This window comes from Phoenix dactylifera, chromosome 8, assembly GCF_051530095.1.
Source record: "Phoenix dactylifera cultivar Ajwa chromosome 8, Ajwa_hap1_PhDact_Kaust_v1.1, whole genome shotgun sequence".
NCBI lineage: Eukaryota > Viridiplantae > Streptophyta > Magnoliopsida > Arecales > Arecaceae > Phoenix > Phoenix dactylifera.
The window spans coordinates 20,253,471-20,274,559 of record NC_143197.1 but is presented as its reverse complement, the minus strand read 5'-3'; the positions used below and the strand labels follow the sequence as shown (position 1 = coordinate 20,274,559).

At 41.3% G+C, this 21,089-nt stretch overlaps 1 protein-coding gene across 2 annotated transcripts in view; it reads right to left on the bottom strand.

Annotated features, from left to right (window-relative positions):
- Positions 1-530: 530 nt before the first annotated feature.
- The window catches only part of LOC120110237 (cytochrome P450 71A1-like), a 36,956-nt gene continuing 16,397 nt past the window's right edge, over positions 531-21,089 (bottom strand). Inside the window, exons 2-3 of one of the 2 annotated variants that reach the window (XM_088703006.2) lie at positions 2,676-2,911; positions 531-1,393 (exon numbers count right to left, since the gene is read on the bottom strand). In XM_088703006.2, coding sequence (XP_088559132.1) covers positions 776-1,393; positions 2,676-2,882 — 825 coding nt within the window. In that variant the 5' untranslated portion in view covers positions 2,883-2,911 and the 3' untranslated portion in view covers positions 531-775. Of the gene's footprint in view, positions 1,394-2,675; positions 3,602-21,089 lie in introns of those variants that run through there. The other variant, XM_039124641.3, reaches the window with a different exon arrangement.

The window sequence follows — 21,089 nt, the reverse complement described above, 5'->3', positions numbered from 1 at the left end:
TAGTGACCCATTGGGGACCATAATCCCCTCCATCAAACCCTAGTCTCCTCATAGCCCCTTTGATTCCCCTTTTCCCCTCGATCCCTCCACGCTCTTCTCCAGACCTCATCCATCTAAACTCTAAAGTTCTATCGTTGTTGGGCCAACCTGAAATCATCATTGATTTGTCAATTTCTTTTGGATTTTTTTTTTATTTTGGATACTAAAGTGAGGAATTTGAATAATGGAATCTGGTCATGGTTGTAGGATCCTAAAATCTTTGATGCATAGCTGTGTCCTGCTAGGAGGATAATTGGAATATTATATATTTGTATGATTAATCAATCAGTTGCATTTGTTAAAAAAAGAAAAAAAAAGGCTTGCAGTTCTCTCTTTAAACCACCTTGCTAGTAGAAATGGAATATCTCTATACGCTAACTAGTCTATCACTCCAATAAATAGGCCTAGTACTTAACCCAGACCTGATCGAAACTTGAATATGGATAGGTTAGATATCTAATCAAGCATGTTAAACTTTTAGACTGGATACATGTCCGAACAGTATAAAATAGCTGATTGATTACATACTTACTAATATACACACATAAATACATAAATATATGTATAAATTAACCTTCTTCATAATACATAGTCCTTTTCCTTTTGGAAGAGATTGGGCAAAAGCCCCAACAGATTCATTGCCATAAGAGTAGATATTTTTATCGATCCATCCTCTTTTATACTTGCAATCAACCATGATAGTGAAGATAAGTTTGCTTGGTTCAAGGAGGAGGCTCTAGGTATCAAAAGATACTGGTGTTGCCACTAGAATAAGAGGTGATTTCCTACGAACTACCAAACCAAATTGCTCTTCCATGTCAATATTTTCTTTGTTCATTCCACTAGGCAAGTCCCAATCAAACCTATAGAGAAGATTGGCAAGTGCAAGCTCTACGGAAACCACACCCAATGACATTCCTGGGCACATCCTCCGGCCACTCCCGAAAGGTATGAATTGGAAATGTTGCCCTTTGAAATTGATATCATTACCCTCGAACCTTTCGGGGATAAAGGCTTCTGGATCTTGCCAATATCGAGGATCCCTGCTAATAGCCCATGCATTTATGTACACCCTTGCCTTCTTAGGAATGTTACATCCATTGATCTTGCAATCTTGCATGCATTCTCGAGGGGGTAGCAACGGAGCGGGGGGGTGCAACCGAAGAACTTCCTTAATTACGAGCTTGAGATAATGAAGTTGTTGAATATCACCCTCTTCCACCTTTCCTTTATTTCCAAGGAGTCCTCGAACTGCATCTTGTGCTTTCTTCATAACTGTTAAGTTCCTCATAAGCTCAGTCATTCCTGATTCTAAGATAGATGCAGAGGTGTCTGATCCACCAATAAACACATTCTGCCAAATATAGAAGTGATTATCAGATCAAATATAAAATAATTTTTTGAATTTTTTTAAAGAAATCAATATAGCATGATTTCTCTACTGTAAATATATTTATATGGACAATGTAGAAACAAGCATGTATATTTACCGTAGTTATATAGTGTTTATGTGTAAGAGAGGAAAATAAAAGCATTTAGAATAGGACAAATTATTTATGCATCATTATTAACTACATGGTGCAGAATTTGTACGTAGTGCACGTCTTACAAAAGCAATCAAAAGTATGAGATAGGGAGCTGAACTAGTTTTTCCCCATATAATCCCTTCTATTAATCCCCTCTAGGGACCACACCTTGCATGGCCCACTCGGAAGTTGCCAAATGGTTAGCATGTGCGCTTCTGTGCTGACTTTTGGATCTCCAAGCCAAAAGCTAACCTGATTTTTTTGCTGATATAATCTTACCTGGTTCTGTACGGAGAGCTTCGCTCACATGAGTATCACTACATGACCCCAAGAGTATTCTTATCCTCTCCGGTTGGTAAGGAGATGAGATAAGTCTAGTCTTATCAACTCAGGCCATCCAAGGGATGATGATGGAGAGCCCATGCATTCAAAGCATGGTCCCATTGATATGTCAAACTATCTCTCTCTCTCCTGTGAAGCATGAAATAGTGAGGATTTACAGGGCAAGTAATTGCATATATGAATTACACCACATCCAAGGCGGAGAAGTCTTTGATGACTAAGTCTTCGATCCATATTTGATTATAACATCCTTTGGCTTGATACTCGTCTAATCAATTGATGGTCCAATGTTTCACATCATGGACTTATTGGCATTAATAAGTGCAACCATAATGACTCCCAAAATGGGAACAAAGCACCATATATGATGACGATGACCGTTCCAATTTTATCGGATGTCTCGAGGAGACGCTATATACAGTTATAAACACTAGATGCATGATCAACTGCTGTAATCGAATGATCTGATGTGCTTCTGGCTTAACATGCCTCAGTTGATACGGAATGATCCATCACTAGGTTTTGAAAAACAAAGATTCTACCAATATATGTGACTCCCACAAGGCTTATTTCATTATAATTTTAATTAATATATGATTTATAGAGGTTGTTGTTGATGATGTTATTACTATTACAATTATGTTCCAATTTTATCGGATGTCTCAAAGATGATAGCATAATTGTATAATTCCTCTGCACATGTAGGTTGATAAAATAACTCGTAGCACTCTAACAAAGTAAAGGAAGAAGTGAGGCAAAGATACTAACCATGGCGATGCCTTTGATATGATCCCTGGTGAGGGGGAACCCAAGGCTTAAATCCTTCTGAAGCCCGAGGAGAACACCAATGAAGTCATCTCGGCTTCCTCCACCATGGATGTGCTTTTCGATCTCCTCCTCAAGAAGCTCATCCATGGCATGGAAGCTCCTCTTGAGCCTCGCTCTCGTCCCGGTGAGCACATCCAACCACTCCATCGAAGGAAAGAAGTCCCCTAAAAAAAAACCTCCCAGTAAAGACATCATCTCATTTAGGAGAGAATGGTATTTGCTGCTCGTGCAGTCACCATCACCCGAAATCCTCCTGCCGAAGATTTCTCGAGTAGTGATATTGTTAAAGAGGCAGAAAGACATCTCACTAAGATTCACAGGACCACTCGAGGATTGCGTTAACAGAGTTTGTACTAGGGTGTTCACTTCTTCCTCCCTTATGGACTGAAAGGCTTGCACCCTCTTTGCACTGAAGACTTCTAACATGCTAATCCTCCTCAGTTGTCTCCACTGCTCGCTGTAGGGTGACAATCCCATGTCCCGTCCACCATAAGAGAATCGCTTGAAGGCGACGAGGGGAGGCCTGGTGCAAAACACGAGATCTTGGGTCTTCAGAATCTCGGAGGCCATCTCCCGTGAGGATACGATGATGGTTGGTATGAAACCAAGCTTTAGGCTCATGAGGGAACCATACTTCTCCGAGAGTAGCCGGAGCGAGCGGTGTGGATGCTCACCCAACTGATGAACATTGCCGATGTTTGGGAGCCTTAACGGGCCAGGAGGCAGCCTCCGGCTCGGCCAGGCGGCCTTGACGCATAGGAATACAGCTATTGGGAATAAGAGGAGACAAGAGTAAGCTAAGAGAGTAAGCAAGGACTCCATTCTGTTGAATGTCTTGTTTAGTCTTGGGAGGTGAGCTATCTCTTCCTCGTATTTATAGCGAGTAGCGACCCTTCGAGAGTTTGTGAGGTCTAGAGACACCCACAGACAGCTTCTCCCGACTTAAACACGAACCATGGTTAACCCTGGTTTAAGGGGGGTAAAAAATCTGATGAAACCCTGGTTTATTCGATCGCCCTATTCCTCGTTCGTCCCAAACACTGATATGATGCAGCCAAGTCTATAGGTGATGCGGATAATTTCTTGTATGGGCCCGGGAGGGGATGCCAATTCCCGATTTTGTTGCGTGACTTCGGTGTCCGCCCACTACCGCTTTCAAGAGGCGGCTACGGTGCGGGGAGTGGTATATGTTCTCTTGCGTGCGCCAGCCATTTGTTGTATACGGCAACGAACAGAACTCTCGATGATCTGTTGGGCAAGAGCCACGTGCACATGCTCCAAAGAAAATGACAAAGCAATGCTAATCAATCATATCATAAATGCGTTTTCTATGAGTTTCAATACAACTTATATTTTCGAGTATCAAATCATATCCATTTGAGATAAGAAAAGCTCTATAGAACTAAACTCAAAGTATAAGCCATTATATAACTAAGGCAAGTAAGTTAACACAAGAAGGTTCATCAAAATCAATCTATTTTTTCTAATTTGCAGATTCAAATTCCTTCATTCATTTTTAAGAATTTATTTAAGTTGAATTATGCTTCTTTCAAATAATCATAGTTATGACCAAATTTTCAACTTTAGAATCACTTGTTCATTTTTAGAAACTTATCTTCTTCTATCTTAGGGTTTTGTTTCTTTTATATATGCATGAATTAATTTTTAGCTTTTATAATAATTTCAAGCTTTAAAACAAAATATCCTAGTGTTGATTTAAATCAAGTTTTAGATTTGGGTATCCAAATTTTCTTAAATCCTAGTTGACAAGTAATTATTGTTTCTTTAGGAACTCAAATTTTCTTAATTCCTCTAGTCATATTGTTTTTAAATAGACATGAATGTGCCAAGTGTCCCTTGCTTCTATAGTAATTATATTTTATGAAGACATGATTAGAATTAGTAACTATTGTATCTAAATTCTTTTCTATTTGTGTGAATTTTGAAGTCTTAGCATTTAAATCTTCTACCTTTTAACTCTAGATCATTATTCTCCATAATTAATTGATCCTTTTGTTTTGAAAATAATTCTTTTTGTTCAGATAGTTTAGAGTTTATTTTCCTAAGTTCTTTATTCTTCATTTCTGATTGTTTTAGTTCATAATATAGAGCTTCATCTTGTAATTCATCTATAGTAAAATCAAGAAGGGCTTTAGGTTTTACCTTATCATCATGTGCCGTAAGGCACAAGTTGTTTACCTCAATTTCTTCTTCTTTGGAGCTAAATTCTTCATTGTCGCTCCAAGTTTTCAACTTTTTTTTCTTATTCTTGCTTGGCTACCCCTTGGCCAAGGCTTTCTTTCTTCTCATACCTTTCTTCTTTCTTTCTTTGTTCAGCTCTCCCTCAGCTGAAGCTTTTCTTCTTTCTTGTTTCTTCTTTTTCTTCATTTTCAGAAAGTTCTTGATTTTCTTGGTGATTGATGATAAGTCTTTGTCTTCATCACCGGATTCTTCATTTTTTGAGCTTTCTTCCTGATTGGAGGACTTGAATGCCGAGTATCTCTTGCCTCCATTGCTATCCTCTTCTTGGGTCATCATGCTCATCTCATGGGTCATGAGAGAACCCAAGAGCTCATCTAAGGATAGCTTGTTTAGATCTTTAGCCTCTTGAATGGTTGTCACCTTTGCAAGACTTAGGCAACGATTTAAGTACCTTTGTCACAAGATCAGCATTAGTACATGGTTTTTCTAAAGAATTCAAATCATTAATGATAATGAAAACCTTGAAAACATTTCAGAAATAGATTCATAAGATTGCATTTTAAACATTTCAAAATCTTGTGTTAACAAATTAATTTTTGTTTCTTTGATATTAAATCATTTCTAATTTGTCTCAAATTTCTTTAGCAGAAGAGCATATAGAGATTTTGTTAAATTCATTTTCACTAAGAGCACAATAAAGTATATTCATAGCTATAGCATTTGATTGAACTACTTTCTTTTCATTTTTAGTGTTAGTGAGTGTGTGTGGACCATGTACTTTGAGATTTCATAAATCATAGCTTTGTGCTTGGATAAAAATTTTCATTCTAATCTTTCAAAGACTATAGTTCAATCCAGCAAACAGTGGGGGTCTACTTTCAGATTGACCTTCGACCATTAAAGTTCCTACAGGGGCTGCCATAGATCTTTGGCTTTAAATGGTTAAGTCTACAAAAGTTACAAAGAACCTTGCTCTGATACCAATTGTTGCCTAGAAGATGCAGCCCAAGAGGGGGGGGTGATGATGCCGCACCAATTCTGGAGGAAAACTTCAGTGGGATTTTAAATCAGAACAGAAGAAGAGGGAGAAGAGAAAGAGGAGGAGGAGGAGAAGAGGAAGAAGAGAAGAAGAGAGGAGGAGAATAGGTGGGGAGAAAATTTCTTAATTCTTCATTAAACCCTAATCATGAAAATAGTTCCCTATATATAGGGCCCAAATACACAATTTGCATAAACCCCCTTACACAGAAATAAATCCTAATAAACCCACAAATAACATAAATAAACCACAAATAAGCCCTAAAATGCAAATAAGCCCAGAAATAAAATAAACCACAAATAAACCCTAGAATGCAAATAAGCCCAGAAATAAAATAATAAAATAAATATGCAAATAAACGGGTCTGACTCAATCCGGGGGCTCAGGATCATCTGGATGAAGGGCTCTGATGTCCCCATCAACTCCTCCCGGGTGAAAAAAACTCGACCCCGTCGAGTACAGGTCTGGCCGACTGTCGTACTGCTCCAGAAGATCGGAGTCAAGGCGATGCAACTGTGCTCTGAAAATCCACGTCACATCAGACTTTGGTCGACCTTTCCACCGAACAAGGTAACGTTGGTAACCACCGTTCCTGGTTGAAATAACCTGCTCATCCAATATATGTTCTATTTGTTCTCTGCGTGCATGAACTTTGGGAAGTGGTGGCTCAACAGCAGGTAATTGGTCAGGGTGTCCAACATGGGCAGGTATATCAATAAAGGGGTCAGAAGGCATGAATATTATCTTTTTGTATGGGACCAAATCTTCAATATTAAATGTCGCACTAATCCCATAGTCATCAGGAAGATCCACAACATATACATTCGAACTGATTTTCTTTAAGATTTTGAACGGTTCTGCACTACAAGTTTGCAATTTCTTAAACGTATCTGAAGAAAATCGTTCAAGCCTAATTCTTATCATGACGTAATCTTTTTCACTTAACTCTTTATAACGTCTATGTAAATCAGCAAGAAATTTATATTTTAAGTTATTAAAATGACTACAATTGCTGATTTCTTGATGCAATGAATGTGGATGTGAAGCAATTGATTGCGCAGACTCAAAGACTCTATACTGATGAGACATGAAAAACAGGTCTATGGGTTGCCTAGGTTTATAATCATGCACCACTTCGAATGGATTTATGCCTATGGACTTATGAACCGAACTATTATATGCAAACTCAATTGTCGGTAAAATTAAATCCCAAGTCCTAGCATATGCATTTGGGTTGAGCCTATGATGTGGAAGGTTGGGCAGAAATACTCCGGGAACTAGATCAATTGCGTGTTGGATATCACGCATCGGAGAAAGTGTATCCGGAAGATCATCAGGGACTACATCATTAAGCTCCTCTAGAAGGGAAACTACTATAGGAGATTGTTCAAGATTGGACTCCACATGGGTATCTTTAGCTACAAGTGCCAATTCAGGTGACTGACTCTCAATATCTGTCACTATCTCTTCCACAGTAGTGATGTGAAATGACTTGGTTGTACTTAGATCAATAATCTCCCTTTGGAAATCATTTTGGACAAAATCTAATTCTATAGGTTCGTCTTCAAAGTCTTCTTCATAGTCTTCTATATTTGGTTCATAAACTTCTTCGACATATTCGACCTCTTGGCTCCTAGCTTCTGGTTCAGTACTCAGGTAGGTCCTAATGGAACATTGGGATGCTATGTGGTCGAATTGTTGACATCTTGAACATTGAGTTTGGTGCCCAAGAACACGGGGAAGGATTACAGGTGGTGCAACCAAACTGATTTTAGGTTGGGCTGCAACAGGGATTGGCGGTGTAGGGGTCCTAGAATTTTGCATGAGCTCACGGATCTCTTGTGTGAATTCCTTGTATCCAGCCCGCATGGCAACGATCTGTTCCTTGATAGACCTCAAAATGTCGGAATTAATGGTAGTTACAGGGGTTTTAGGTTGACTGAAATAGTACTCCATATCACTACAGGTTGACATGCAATGATGACACTAGGTGATGATGTGAAATGCAGTGTCACTAATGAAACCCTAATAACTATGATGTAGGACCAAATTTGATGCAGGACAACCTACTAATGCACTCTATTATGATTTCAGAAATCAGCAAGTCTTCACAATAATAACTTAAAATTTAAATGTTGCTGATTTTTACTTCGGTTATTCAGAATTAAGGATTAAGATTATTCAATTTAAGAAATTAGATTGCAATCAAGTAGTACAGTTGTTCTGATCCTAAATCAATTTGATCGAATAATGTTGAGAAACGTCCTGTTACTAGGGTGTGCTAATTTAATGTCAAGATTTAAAGGGTAATAGGACGGGTTCAGAAGTGAAAGGTTCAATGTTCTGAATTATAACAGTAATATAAGTTTTCAAAATGTGGCTATCATGCAAGAGAACTAGAACATAATTAAATGAACAAGCCAGAAAAAGTAGAAACCTATCACCTGTGGCGGATGCAGTCAACTAGAATGGTGCGCTCGAGGTCTGGGGCGACGATCAGGAGCGAAGTGCAGCTGATGGGCTTGAAAAGAGAGGAGGGAGGGGTGATGTGGCCCCTGGAGAAGAAAAGGCCCGTTGAAAGGGGCTCTACAGTGGCTCGGCCTGCTGACTTGGGCTCGTGAGAGAGAGTTGGGGCAGGCTCCTGCTGCGTGGGCCTGGGGTCGGTCCGTGTTGACTTTAGAAGGTGGGTGGGAGGCGCGTGGGTTCGGCCAGATAGGAAGGGGTTTGAGGGGAAGAGGGGCGGCGGAAGGTGACAGGGGTTCGGGATGGGGACGGCCGGCGGCGGAGCAGAGGAAGCGGCAGGCGGGTGGCGGCGGTCTGGTGCAGCGGCAAACGGAGGGGAAGCCAGAGGCGGCGAGGGGCTTTGGTGGAGGGGACGGCGATGGGAGTTCGGAAGATGGCGGCGAGGTGGAGGCAGCAGTGGGCGGCGTGCGATCGGAGAAGAAGCGGTGGGGGTGGCGAAGGCGGCCAGGCGGAGCGGCGTGGTGGAAAAAAAAACTCGGACCGGCGGTTGCGAGGGCGGCAAGACGAAGGTGGCGTTGCGGTGGAACGGCGACGGCGGTCGCGGCAAGGACGGGCGGCGCTGCGGACGGCCGCGGTGACGAAGGCGGACGAAGGCGGTGGCAAGGCGGCGAGGCGGGCGGCGACGGCGGTGGCGAGGGTGCTCACGGCGAGGAAGATGAACAGGTACCTTTTTTTTTTCTTTTTTTTTTGGCACGCACGTGCGGTCACGTGCGGAGCTTTTTTTTTTTTTTTTTTTTGGAACGGACCCGGGCTAGCGGGTTTTCGGGTTTGGGATCTTACCTGTGAAGCGCAGTCCGTCTTCAACCTCCCGACGGTTCGGAAGGGCGTGCCGATCTTCGCGGCTGGGCCTGCGGGACGGGGCTGCGACAGCGGAAGAAGATGATGGGGAGGTGGGTTCGGCTCCTCTCCGCCGTGCTTCGCCCGCGGACGACGACGGAAGAACGTGGCGGCGCGCTCGACTGCGACAGTGGGGCGGGAAAAAAAAAAGGGGGGGCGTCGGGTTACACGGGATCGGGCGTATTCTTCTTCTTCTCGCGCCCGATCGCCGGCCTTCTTCCTCGGGTGTCGTCGGTTTGGGTTCCGATCGAGGCCAGGGAAGCGAGGAACCCCACCTCAGCCGGACGAGAGGGGCTTTGGATGGGGCGTCCAAACCCGTCTTCTTCTATTCTTTTGTTTTTTTGTTTTTTTTTTTGTGTGTCTTTCTTCTGTAAAGCCTGAGGCCCACAGGGTGGCCACAGCTAACAGTAAATGGTGTTTGTTGATGACGGACTCTGCTTTTGGCGGTGCCTTCCGTGGGGATGCGGCGGCCTGCGAGGTGGGGGAGGCAGCGGCGGCGACTGAGGGCGGCGGCGGGCTCAGGTGCGATGACGGGTGGGGAGGGTCTGGCGCAGGGGTTTCTCTCCTTCTATTCTTTGTGTGAGAACCGAGAGGGGGACGAGAAAAGGGGGGATCGAGGCTTTTGCAACAGGGGCAAAGCCGTGGCTCTGATACCAAGTTGATGCCGCACCAATTTTGGAGGAAAACTTCAGTGGGATTTTAAATCAGAACAGAAGAAGAGGGAGAAGAGAAAGAGGAGGAGGAGGAGAAGAGGAAGAAGAGAAGAAGAGAGGAGGAGAATAGGTGGGGAGAAAATTTCTTAATTCTTCATTAAACCCTAATCATGAAAATAGTTCCCTATATATAGGGCCCAAATACACAATTTGCATAAACCCCTTTACACAGAAATAAATCCTAATAAACCCACAAATAACACAAATAAACCACAAATAAGCCCTAAAATGCAAATAAGCCCAGAAATAAAATAAACCACAAATAAACCCTAGAATGCAAATAAGCCCAGAAATAAAATAATAAAATAAATATGCAAATAAACGGGTCTGACTCAATCCGGGGGCTCAAGATCATCTGGATGAAGGGCTCTGATGTCCCCATCAGGTGAATTGGATTTTTCAAAACTTTTTTTCTAAGTATAGCGAAATAAAACAATTCTTAAGTAAATAACTGAAGTATAAATGCAATAAACAAAGTAAGCAATGCACACACACAAACACAAAGGTTTTATAGTGGTTTGGTGCCATCCTGTACCTACATCCACTCTCCAAGACCTCTTGAAAATTTTCACTATAATCCTTTCTGATTATAGTGCGGTTGTTTTCCGAGTTCACAACCCAACTCGTTATTTTTTAGGGATCACAACGAACCCAGTTGGTTTCTTCCCAAAGGCTTACTAACTAAAATCTTTACACTGTTTGTTTTTTGGGCTCACAAACAACCTAGTTGGTTTTTTTCAAGGCACATCAACCAAAACCTTTTTTCTTATTGAATCCTCTTGATTCAACAACTTTCAATTTAAGTTTGGAAGAATCTTTACAAGTGTAAGAATGAAAGCAGTTACAGCAGTAATTAAAACAAAGTATTAAATGCTGTAACAAAAACAGAGCTCAAATAAATTGAACAATAAATGCAAGCTCTGAAGCTATTAAGAGGAGTAGTTGACTATGGATGAAGGGCCTTGAATGCAAGCTGCTAACTCTTCACTTGAATCACTGCTTTTGCTCTGACTGATTTTCTCACACAAAGATTTGGCTCTAAAACTCACTTGAGGATTTTGACTTGGGAAGCTTAGGTACTCTTGGATTTCTCTCTTTCTTTTGATAGGCTTTTTTCTCTTTTTGTTCTTGAGGTACTCCCATGTGTTTATAAGCTTTGGAGAACCTTGGAGACCCAAACTAGCCATCAGAAAGTGGAAAAGAGCTGTTGGAAAAGTTCTGAAAACTGGCCGTTGGAGGTGTCAGCAGACTTGGAGTCGACTCGGCCATTCTGGGGGACGGCTCGCCTGAGATAGGAGACGTCTCGTGCCTGTCTGGAGTCAGCTCGAGATCGGGCTCTTCAAAAATAACATTCTGTAATTCTTTACGGAAGACGGCTCGCGTAAGTTGGGAGTCAACTTGAGCTCGGGCTCTTCAAAATTGGGTTTCTGTCTTTTCCTATGGGAGTCAGCTCTGGGAATGTTGGAGTCAACTTGAGCTCTGTGCCAAAGTTACCATTTGGGCCAGAGTCGACTCGAGGCTTCCAGGAGTCGCTCCTTGACTATTCTTTTGGCTTTCTCTTTGAAAATCATCAGATCTCTTGCTATTCTTCCTACAAAATAACATTTTTCTTCCAATACAAAACATTAGTCATTATACCACAAAGTTTTGTGATCATCAAAATCAATTCTAGGGTCAACAGATTTGGACTCTTTGTCAGATGAACACACTAGAGCTTAAACGAAAGAAGTATATGAGGACCTATGCAAGCATATATTTAATCTCATATATACTATGTGCTTAAAAGATCTTGAGTACCTATACAAGGCCATCAACCAAAAATAACTCCTTCTAGCTAGCTTTTTTGGACGAGATGCAAGAGTTTTGCACCAATACTAGTCGAAAAAGTTCAAATAGTTAATGCAAGAGTGTATGCAAATAATTGAGGTCCAAGATAAGTATATCAAATTGAATTTTCATCATAACTGGTGCAATAGCCTAACCCAAGTAATATAAAAGTCAGCTCAAGAATCAGCCTCTCTGGAAACTTCACTCTTGGATTGTTACTCTTCCAAGATAGAGAACAGATTGTGAATTTTGTTGACGATCCAACTGTACAGCACTTATGCAGTAGACTTTTGGGACTTGCCGCACTTATTGACCAACTTATCATATATGGCAAACTCCTGCTGAAATCTTCTTCATAAAACAGATATTCTTTTGGAAAAGATTGGGCAACTAACAACAAGATTCATTAAGATAAAATATGTATCATTTGATGTCAATAATAAGTAGTCTATACATTCTAATTGTCAATATAATCAGCAATGACCGTCAAGATAGTGCATTTGGTGCAATGCCAAGGAAAGGATGTAAGTTGGTGTTGCCACAAGGAAAAGGTGAGTTACTATGAGTAACTAAACCAAGCTACTGGATCTATTAAAAAGGTGGAACATAATGAGGGTTTCTCATCCTCATCATTCTGCAAATTCCTCAAAGTTGATGGTCTCAAATGTCTGGTTTCTATTACCATATGGAAGCTGTAAATCCCTCAAAAGATTAAATCTTCCTTTGGTTATATGTCAAAATCATAAAAATACAAAAGAAAATTGGAAAAGGAAGACTTAGAAAGATTTTGAAGCATGAACTTTACATGGAGAAATAATTGAATCCATTGATCACATATCTAGCTATTAGGTGTCAAGTGTCAACTTATCAAACTCATACTAATAGAAATTCTATATTCCCTAAAAATATGTCATTATCCCTACTCTTTTAGAGCCTTTTGGCTGGAATGAAGGGATCAAAAATATATTCTCAAGGACATTAACCTAAGACTCGATCTACTAGTAGCATTTATTGCTGAAAAGAGAGAAATTCTCAAATCTTCAAAAGAACCAAACACTCCCAAAAACAAGATGTTCCAGATAGGATTGAGGTTGCATAACTGATAGTCCATACTCCGCTCTCAGAAAAACCTTATTTTTTGTTGGCCCAACTAGGCAACCCAAGAGGGGGGGGGGGGGGGGGGGGGGGGGGGCCGAATTAGGTTTATAAACAAAAAAAATGAAGATAAAAATCAAGTATGCAAATGTATGCAAATTGCAAAAATAATGAAGAATTTCAAGCTTTATGCAAATTGAGAAATAGAGTGCTAGAGGTGAAATCTTATGTGTATGAGTATACTATGATAAACTTAAAACAAGATAAGCAAAGAAAATAGAGAAGAAATAAGACACCGAAATTTAAAGTGGTTCGGCCAATGCCTAGTCTACTACTCAAGGACCTCTCTTGATATTCACTATGCAATAGCTTCCAAGGTGCTTGTAACCTTTACAGAAAAATCTCTTCCCCTCAAAACTACTTTGTTTTGAGTCAAGAAGTCCACTGACTTCTTCCAAGAGATCTACTCGATCTCTCTCTCACAAAACCACGAAGGCTCTCTCACCTTCTCACAACAAATATGTGAGACACACTCAAGGTGTGTAATAACTCCCAAGGAGTTGGATTTACAAATGAAGCTCACAAAGAAAGAAAGAAGAGAGAAAGGAAGCTTGACGAATCAAAATCTTCTATTCTTCTCCAATATAGGTTGAACTAGAATGCTTTCTCTTGATTTTCCATTCAAACTCTATGAAACTCTCTCTTGCTGCAATATGAGATATGAACCTCCTTTTATAGGCTTGAGAAGCGATTTTTCTGTTTGAAATAATTTGAAGCTTTGGAAACCCTTTTTCAACACATTTAATATAGGCAGATTCGGTTCAGATTTGATTTTCTGCTTTACCGCACATTTTTGACAAATCAAAGGTTGAGTGGCTAGATACAAAGTTCTAACCTTTTAAATTATCTTTCCAACCTGACAAGAATCATCTCAAAAGGACATTTGGTTGAAAAGTTACAGCTAAAAGAGTAAACATATGTCAGCCTGAATTACAGTTATAGATAGACAGATTTCAAACCCTATTACTCATAGCTAACATTCAAATTTAAAAATATATTGAATATAAAAGTTTTAGATAAATAAGTCTTCTTTTTATATCAACAAGAATTGTATTAATATTATATCCAATAAAACATTACGCCTTAAATACTAACACACGTTCAGAATTCCAACATCTGCCTTCAAAAAAAATCTCAATTTCTAATTTTCATTCGTTTGCTATAATCATAATAATGAACTAAATTTATTTATTTGTTATCATCAAAATCAAATAGTAAACCATTGAAACCATTGGGTTAACATTTCTATTTTAAGTTATGGAACCTCCCTTTAGGGGAGATTTGACTGTCATGGTGGATTGATATCGAGGTGCATCAGTGCTTCTTCGAGGAGACAAGGTAGATCGATGGATCGATCTTGGAGAGAGGATCGCAAATATCGATCCATTGGGGCAGGGGGTCAACCCTACTTGTCCCTATCCATCTCAGATAGCCTGATCTCCACTGCTGGTCTCCATCTCCGACGGTCCTCACCTGCTTATTAGTGTACCTGAAACCTCTTGATGGTGTGTTGGTATAGCGATGTTCAAGGGGCTTCCCTTCGGTTCCGTTCCTACTCCCCCACCCCCACCCCCTCTGATGTTGCTATAAGTGCAAATACCATTGCACTAGGGATCAAACATCCCCCATCCATTTCCAAGCAAGGACCCTAAGATATAAATAGGGGATTGTCGTTTTTGTAAAATTTCTTTCTCCATTTTTTTTTCCGTAAAGAATGAATATACATTTATAGAGATACAAGAGAAGCTATTTTAGGAAACTATTAATCCCAGCATAAAGGGATTCCTAAATCTAGTAATTCCATAAAGTATTTACAGCTACATTTAGCTATGAATTCCCGAATGAAGAAGTTTCTATATCTGTTTCTTCCATGTTCGGCTGATGGAGGGGCTCATACCCACGGTTAGGAATCCCCGAATGAAGGGATTCCTAAATAGGTTCTTTCCATTCTTGGCTGGTTGAGAGAGACTCACGCCAACACTCCCCCTCAAGTTGGTGTGTAGATATCTCTAACACCTAACTTGTCAAGTGCGTCATTGAAGTTTCGGCTGGAAACTGCCTTGGTAAGGATATCAGCTAATTGATCCTCCGATTTGACGAAAGGGAACTGAATGATCTTCTCTTCTAGATTCTGTTTGATGAAATGTCGGTCTATCTCCACATGCTTGGTTCGATCATGTTGAATTGGGTTGTGAGATATGCTGATGGCCACTTTGTTATCACAGAATAAATTCATTGCAGAGTCAGGAGGAAAACCGACCTCTGTTAGCAACCCTCTAAGCCAAAGAAGCTCACATAATCCTTTTGCCATGCCTCGGAACTCGGCTTCAGTGCTGGATAAGGCTACCACCTTCTGCTTTTTACTCCTCCATGTAACTAAGTTTCCTCCTACAAATGTAAAGTAGCCCGAAGTAGACTTTCTATCCAGGATATTTCCAGCCCAGTCCGCATCCGTGTATCCTTCAATATTCAGATGAGTATTCTTGGAGAACAATAGTCCTTTTCCAGGTGATGACTTTAGATAGCGGAGAATTCGAATTACAGCATCCATATGGTCTTCACTTGGATTATGCATAAATTGGCTTACCACACTTACGGCGTAAGCAATGTCTGGACGAGTGTGAGACAAGTAAATGAGCTTCCCCACTAGTCTTTGATATCTCCCCTTATCGGCTGACACCTGGTCTGAATATTCTCCAAGCCTATGGTTCTGCACAATCGGTGTATTCGCAGGTTTACACTCTAGTAATCCCACTTCCGTCAATAAGTCTAGTACGTATTTTCTTTGAGAGAGGAAGATGCCTTTTCTTGACCTCGCTACCTCTATTCCCAGAAAATACTTAAGCCCTCCCAAGTTCTTCATTTCAAATTCAGCAGACAATTGTTTTTGTAGCTTTGAAATCTCATCAGTATCATCCCTAGTAATTATCATATCGTCCACATATACTTTTAGTGCTCTCACCTTGCTTTGTTGGTGTTTAAGGAAAAGAGTATGGTCTGAGTTACTTTGGCGATAGCCATACTTCCTCATAGCTGAACTCAGTCGGCCAAACCATGCTCGTGGTGACTATTTTAGTCCATACAATGCCCTCTCCAATTTACAAACAATTTTGTTCCCAGTTGATCCTATATATCCTGGTGGAATATCCATGTATACCTCCTCCTCAAGGTTGTCGTGAAGGAAAGCATTCTTCATGTCAAGTTGTTGTAAAGGCCAGTCCAGATTTGCTGCAAGAGATAGTAAGACTCTAACAGTATTCAGTTTAGCTACTGGTGAGAAGGTTTCTGAGTAGTCTATGCCATATGTTTGAGTAAATCCCTTTGCCACAAGTCTCGCCTTGTATCGGTCAATTGATCCATCAGCCTTGTATTTTATAGAAAACACCCATTTGCATCCCACTGATTTTTTTTTCCCGGTAACGGGACCAACTTCCAGGTATTATTTTTCTTTAAAGCTTCTAGTTCTTCTTGCATTGCTTGTGCCCACTTAGGATTAGATAGCGCCTCTTCAACACTACTGGGAATATGGCAGGAGGAGAGTGTTTGAGTGAAAGTCTTGAGCGGCTTGGACAGACCTTGAGTAGATACATAATTTGCAATTGGGTATTTGGACTTCCTTCCTTCTTCATCTAGGCTATATCTACTTGGTGGTTTCCCACGATTGTATCTAAAAGGCAAAACAGAACTAGAAGAGGAATCCAAAACATGAGTATGTAAAGGTGCAGATAACGGTGCAGTAGGGGTGCTTACCTCAGGCACATTCTCAGGAGGAAGAGGGTCTAGTGGCACTGATGAGGAGGGGGGCTGAGGATACTCTGCTTCTTTATTTTGAGGTTCTTCGGTCCTCAATTCGACATATTCAATCTCTGGTGGTGCCTCATGCGGTTCAACCTCTCTATTTCCAGTTCCATGCTCACCCACTGGGGCCATAAACCAATTTGTCTCTTCTACTTGAGTCTCCCCCTGAAGAGAGGAATTGGGTACTGGTGAAGAATAGAAATTCTCGGACTCAAGAAATGTAACGTCCATGGTGACATAGGTGCGTTTGGTAGTGGGGTCATAGCACCGGAAGCCTTTTTTGTGTAAACCATAGCCCAAAAATAAGCACCGAACAGCACACGGGTCTAGTTTGGTACGTTGATTCTTGTGGAGGTGGACAAAAGCAACACACCCGAAAATTCGAGGAGGAAACATCAAGATTGAAGGAAGAGATATATAGGTAGAGAGGATCTGTAAGGGGGTTTTAAAGTGTAGAACTTTAGATGGCATACGGTTGATTAAGTATACAGTAGTAGCCACAGCATCCCCCCAATGGCAGTGCAGCACCATTGCACCAAGAAGCAGTGCACGGGATGTTTCCAAAATATGCCGATTTTTTCTCTCGGCGATACCATTTTGTTGAGGTGTTTGGGAGCATGAGGTCTCATGGAGGAGGCCATGATGGCGGAGATAGGCCTGAAATCTTTGATTGATGAATTCTCCACCATTATCGGAACGAAGAATTTTTATCTTGGAGGAGAATTGTGTCTGAACCATGACATGAAAGGCTTGAAAAATAGTGAAGACTTCGTCTTTGGTTTTTAGCTGATATAGCCATGTCATTCGAGTACAATCATCGACAAAAATAACAAACCAACAATGACCAGAGGAAGTGGGTATCGGGGATGGTCCCCACACATCGGAGTGTACCAAAGCAAATGGAGAGTTAGCTTTATTCAAGCTAACTGGATAAGAAACCCGTTGGCTTTTAGCCTTGATACATGTATCACATTTAAAGTCCACATGCTTCACATGAGAAAATAAAGATGGGAGTAGATGCTGAAGATAACCAAAAGATGGGTGCCTCAAGCGCCTATGCCATAGCCAAATCTGCCGTTCATGGCTACGAGTTTGATGGTGCGTATGATTAGCTCTGCCTGGACTGAAGTCATCAAGGTAGTACAGCCCCCCCCCCCCCCCCCCCCCTCTTAGTACCACGCCCAATAATCTCCTTGCTGAGAACATCCTGAAGAAGACAAAAGGTAGAGTATATCAGCACAGCACAATTAAAATCTTCAGTAACTTGACTCACAGGGATCAACTTGTTGGAAAGAGATGGAACAAGAAGTGTGTGAGCTAGAGAGAGAGAGGGAGATAGGGGTACGGTTCCAGCCTCGGTGACTGGGTACGTGGCCCCATTGGCATTGGCAATGCAGGTCCTCCGCGGCTGAGTTGTGTTTGAGAAGTCATTTGGATCAAATGTCATATGATCCGTCGCTCCGAAGTCAATAATCCAAGCATCATTATGCCGAGTAGTAGAGTTGCAAAAACCTTGACCACAATTACCTTGATCTGGAGTTGAGGTAGACGGTTCTGTCATGGGAATAAGGGAGAGTTGATCTCCAGCTGTAGCCACCACTGCTCGACCTGGGATGTCTTTAGTTGCAGGAGTATCTTGGTTTTTTTGGGCTTGTAATTCGTGCCACCAGTCTGGGTAACCATGCAATTTGAAACAAGTCTCCCGAGTATGTTTTGTACCCCCACAGTGAGTGCACTTATTCCCATCAGAATGACCTTTGGATCTGGAGAAGGATCCAGACTTTTGTGACTAGCCAGATTTCACGCCTTTGATGGCCATAACAGCACCACTCGCCACTTCTTCTGCTCCCGATATCATCACGGATTGTCGGAGATCTTCCCTTCGAACGTGAGCATATGCCTGCTCAATTGAAGGGAAAGGTTTCAGCTGAAGGACATCACTCCGAACATGATCCAATCGATCATTTAGTCCGTCAAGAAAGATGTATACTCGCTCCTCCTGTAACATGGAGTTGTAGCTTTGTATGTCAACTACACATTTCATTGGGTTTGGTCGACGAAAATCGATCTCTCGCCACAAACCCTATAGATTGTTATAATATTTTTCTATAGATCCACCTGCTTGTTTCATTCGAGATACACGACGTCTGAGTTCGTATACCTGAGAGGTGTCAATTCCATCAAAGTATGTAGTAGCAACAAAATCCCATACCTGCTTAGCCGTTGGATAGCGAATAAAGTTCACGACCAATGATTGGTCCATGGAATTGATCAACCAACCTTTCACTATGGCATTCTCAGTGCGCCACTTACGAAAGGATGGGTCGGATTCTGGGGGTTGGGGGTAATATTGATAAGTGCTTAATAATTTATAATTTAGTTATCTTTCCATAGCACTTATCAATGTTCTTAAACTGATAAATATATATTTTACCATGAAATTGAATAAACATTGAAATAAATTTAAAATATGGTAAGAGGTAAATAATACTTTTCTTAAACAGACTCTGAATTTGTCTCTCTTCTGGTTGTGATCTTTCATGAAAACATATAAGGAGGAGATTGTGTTAACCCAGTTTAGTAACCTGATGGAGTTGTAATCAAGCTAAGGCTATGATTAAATAGGTTTTGGTCCTGATTAGATAATTATTCTTGTATGAAGAAAAAGGTTTGATTAACCCTTTTTTATTAAGTCACGGTCCTGCTTTTAGTCTTGTCGAGTCCGGTCTGAAGCAGTTTAGCAAGAATTAAATTTAAATGATATTGGGCTCGAGAATAAGTTCAAGCAAAGCAACGATCATGACCCACCTCAAACCCAAAGTCAATTTCCAACCAATTCCTTACCTGCCTTCATATAAAATTTATAATTTTAAAACAAAAAAAGGAAGAAAGAAAATAATAAATGTAATAAAATAAATAAAAATAATTTCGGGAAGAATTACTGGATTCACTGTTCATATGAACAGTGTCCCATGAAAACACTATTCATATGAACAGTGTTAAAAAAATAAAATAAAATATATAAACCCCACTGTTCATCTTCTTCTCCCGCTCCCCGCAGTGTATCACGGTCGAGATGACGTCGCCTGAGAGACCCTCCACGCAATCTTCCACGCAGTGCAGCCAGCCTCCCGTTCCTCCGCCTCTTTCTCCGCCTGCATCCCCGCCTCCGCGTTGCCGTTCCGAGCGTCCGAGACAGGCTCCCAGCATATCACCCCACGGATCTGGCCATCTTCTTCTTCGGCTCCTCTCAACACTCCCGGCTCCTCCAGCTCATCCTGCAGCATCTCCTTCCTTCCCAAATCAGCAAGCCGTGATCTTCTTCTTCCGCGCCCTAGCTCATTCCGCACGTCAACCTCCCGGAATCCCGCGGCCAGCTCCACTGATCCGGCCGTCTGCAATCAAACCGGCACCCCAGCAATCACACCGTCCTCCTTCCGGATCGGCGCCCGTCTGCAGCTCTTCCCCAATTCCAGCATCCGCGAGCAATCATCCCATGCATCACCGGCAGACCAGCTCTCTTCCAGATTTGAAATCCCAAGCATCCGCCTCACAGATCGCATCTGTTTTCCCCTCCTCTCCACGTGCTTGCTGGCTGATATGATGAGGGGATCTATATAAGGAGCTGGGGGGCGGGGTGGCAAGGGGAGGCGACGGTGGGAAGAATAGAGGAGGAACCCCTGTTTCGGTGAAGAAAAAGAAGAAGAAAGCCGAGGGAACCAGAGAAAGAAATAAAAAAAAGAGAGAGGGGGGGGAAGAGAATATTTTGTGATATTTTGGGAATAATGGGAGGTGAAGGCTTTCATTTGAAGATGGAAGGTCGTCCGGAAGCCATGCTCGGCTAAACGTCCAATTTAGGGCTGGATGAAGCCCTAGCAATGTATCAAGGCAATTGTAGTTTTTACTTTTTTATTATTTTGGAGCTTGTTTAAATTCTTATTTTCAATAAAATATTTCTTTATGATATTTAAACTTTTGAGCATGCTAGTCACTAATTATGTTTCCTAAAGTAGTCTAAGATGATCCATGCCTAGAAAGATGAAGTGTGCTGCATCCAAGATTAACATACTTAGGTAGACACTTCATGCTACACCGAAGATGGATCTTCCTAACACTCTTTATGATTTTATTTTAAAAGGCTTGTAGCCCAATTGTATGCCTCTCCAAAAGATAAAAAATCAAGAACACAGTCCTTGATGCAATACTATGTGGTGGATTCCAAACCCTAGATCTATTTACTCTGATAAATTTCAATTCGCA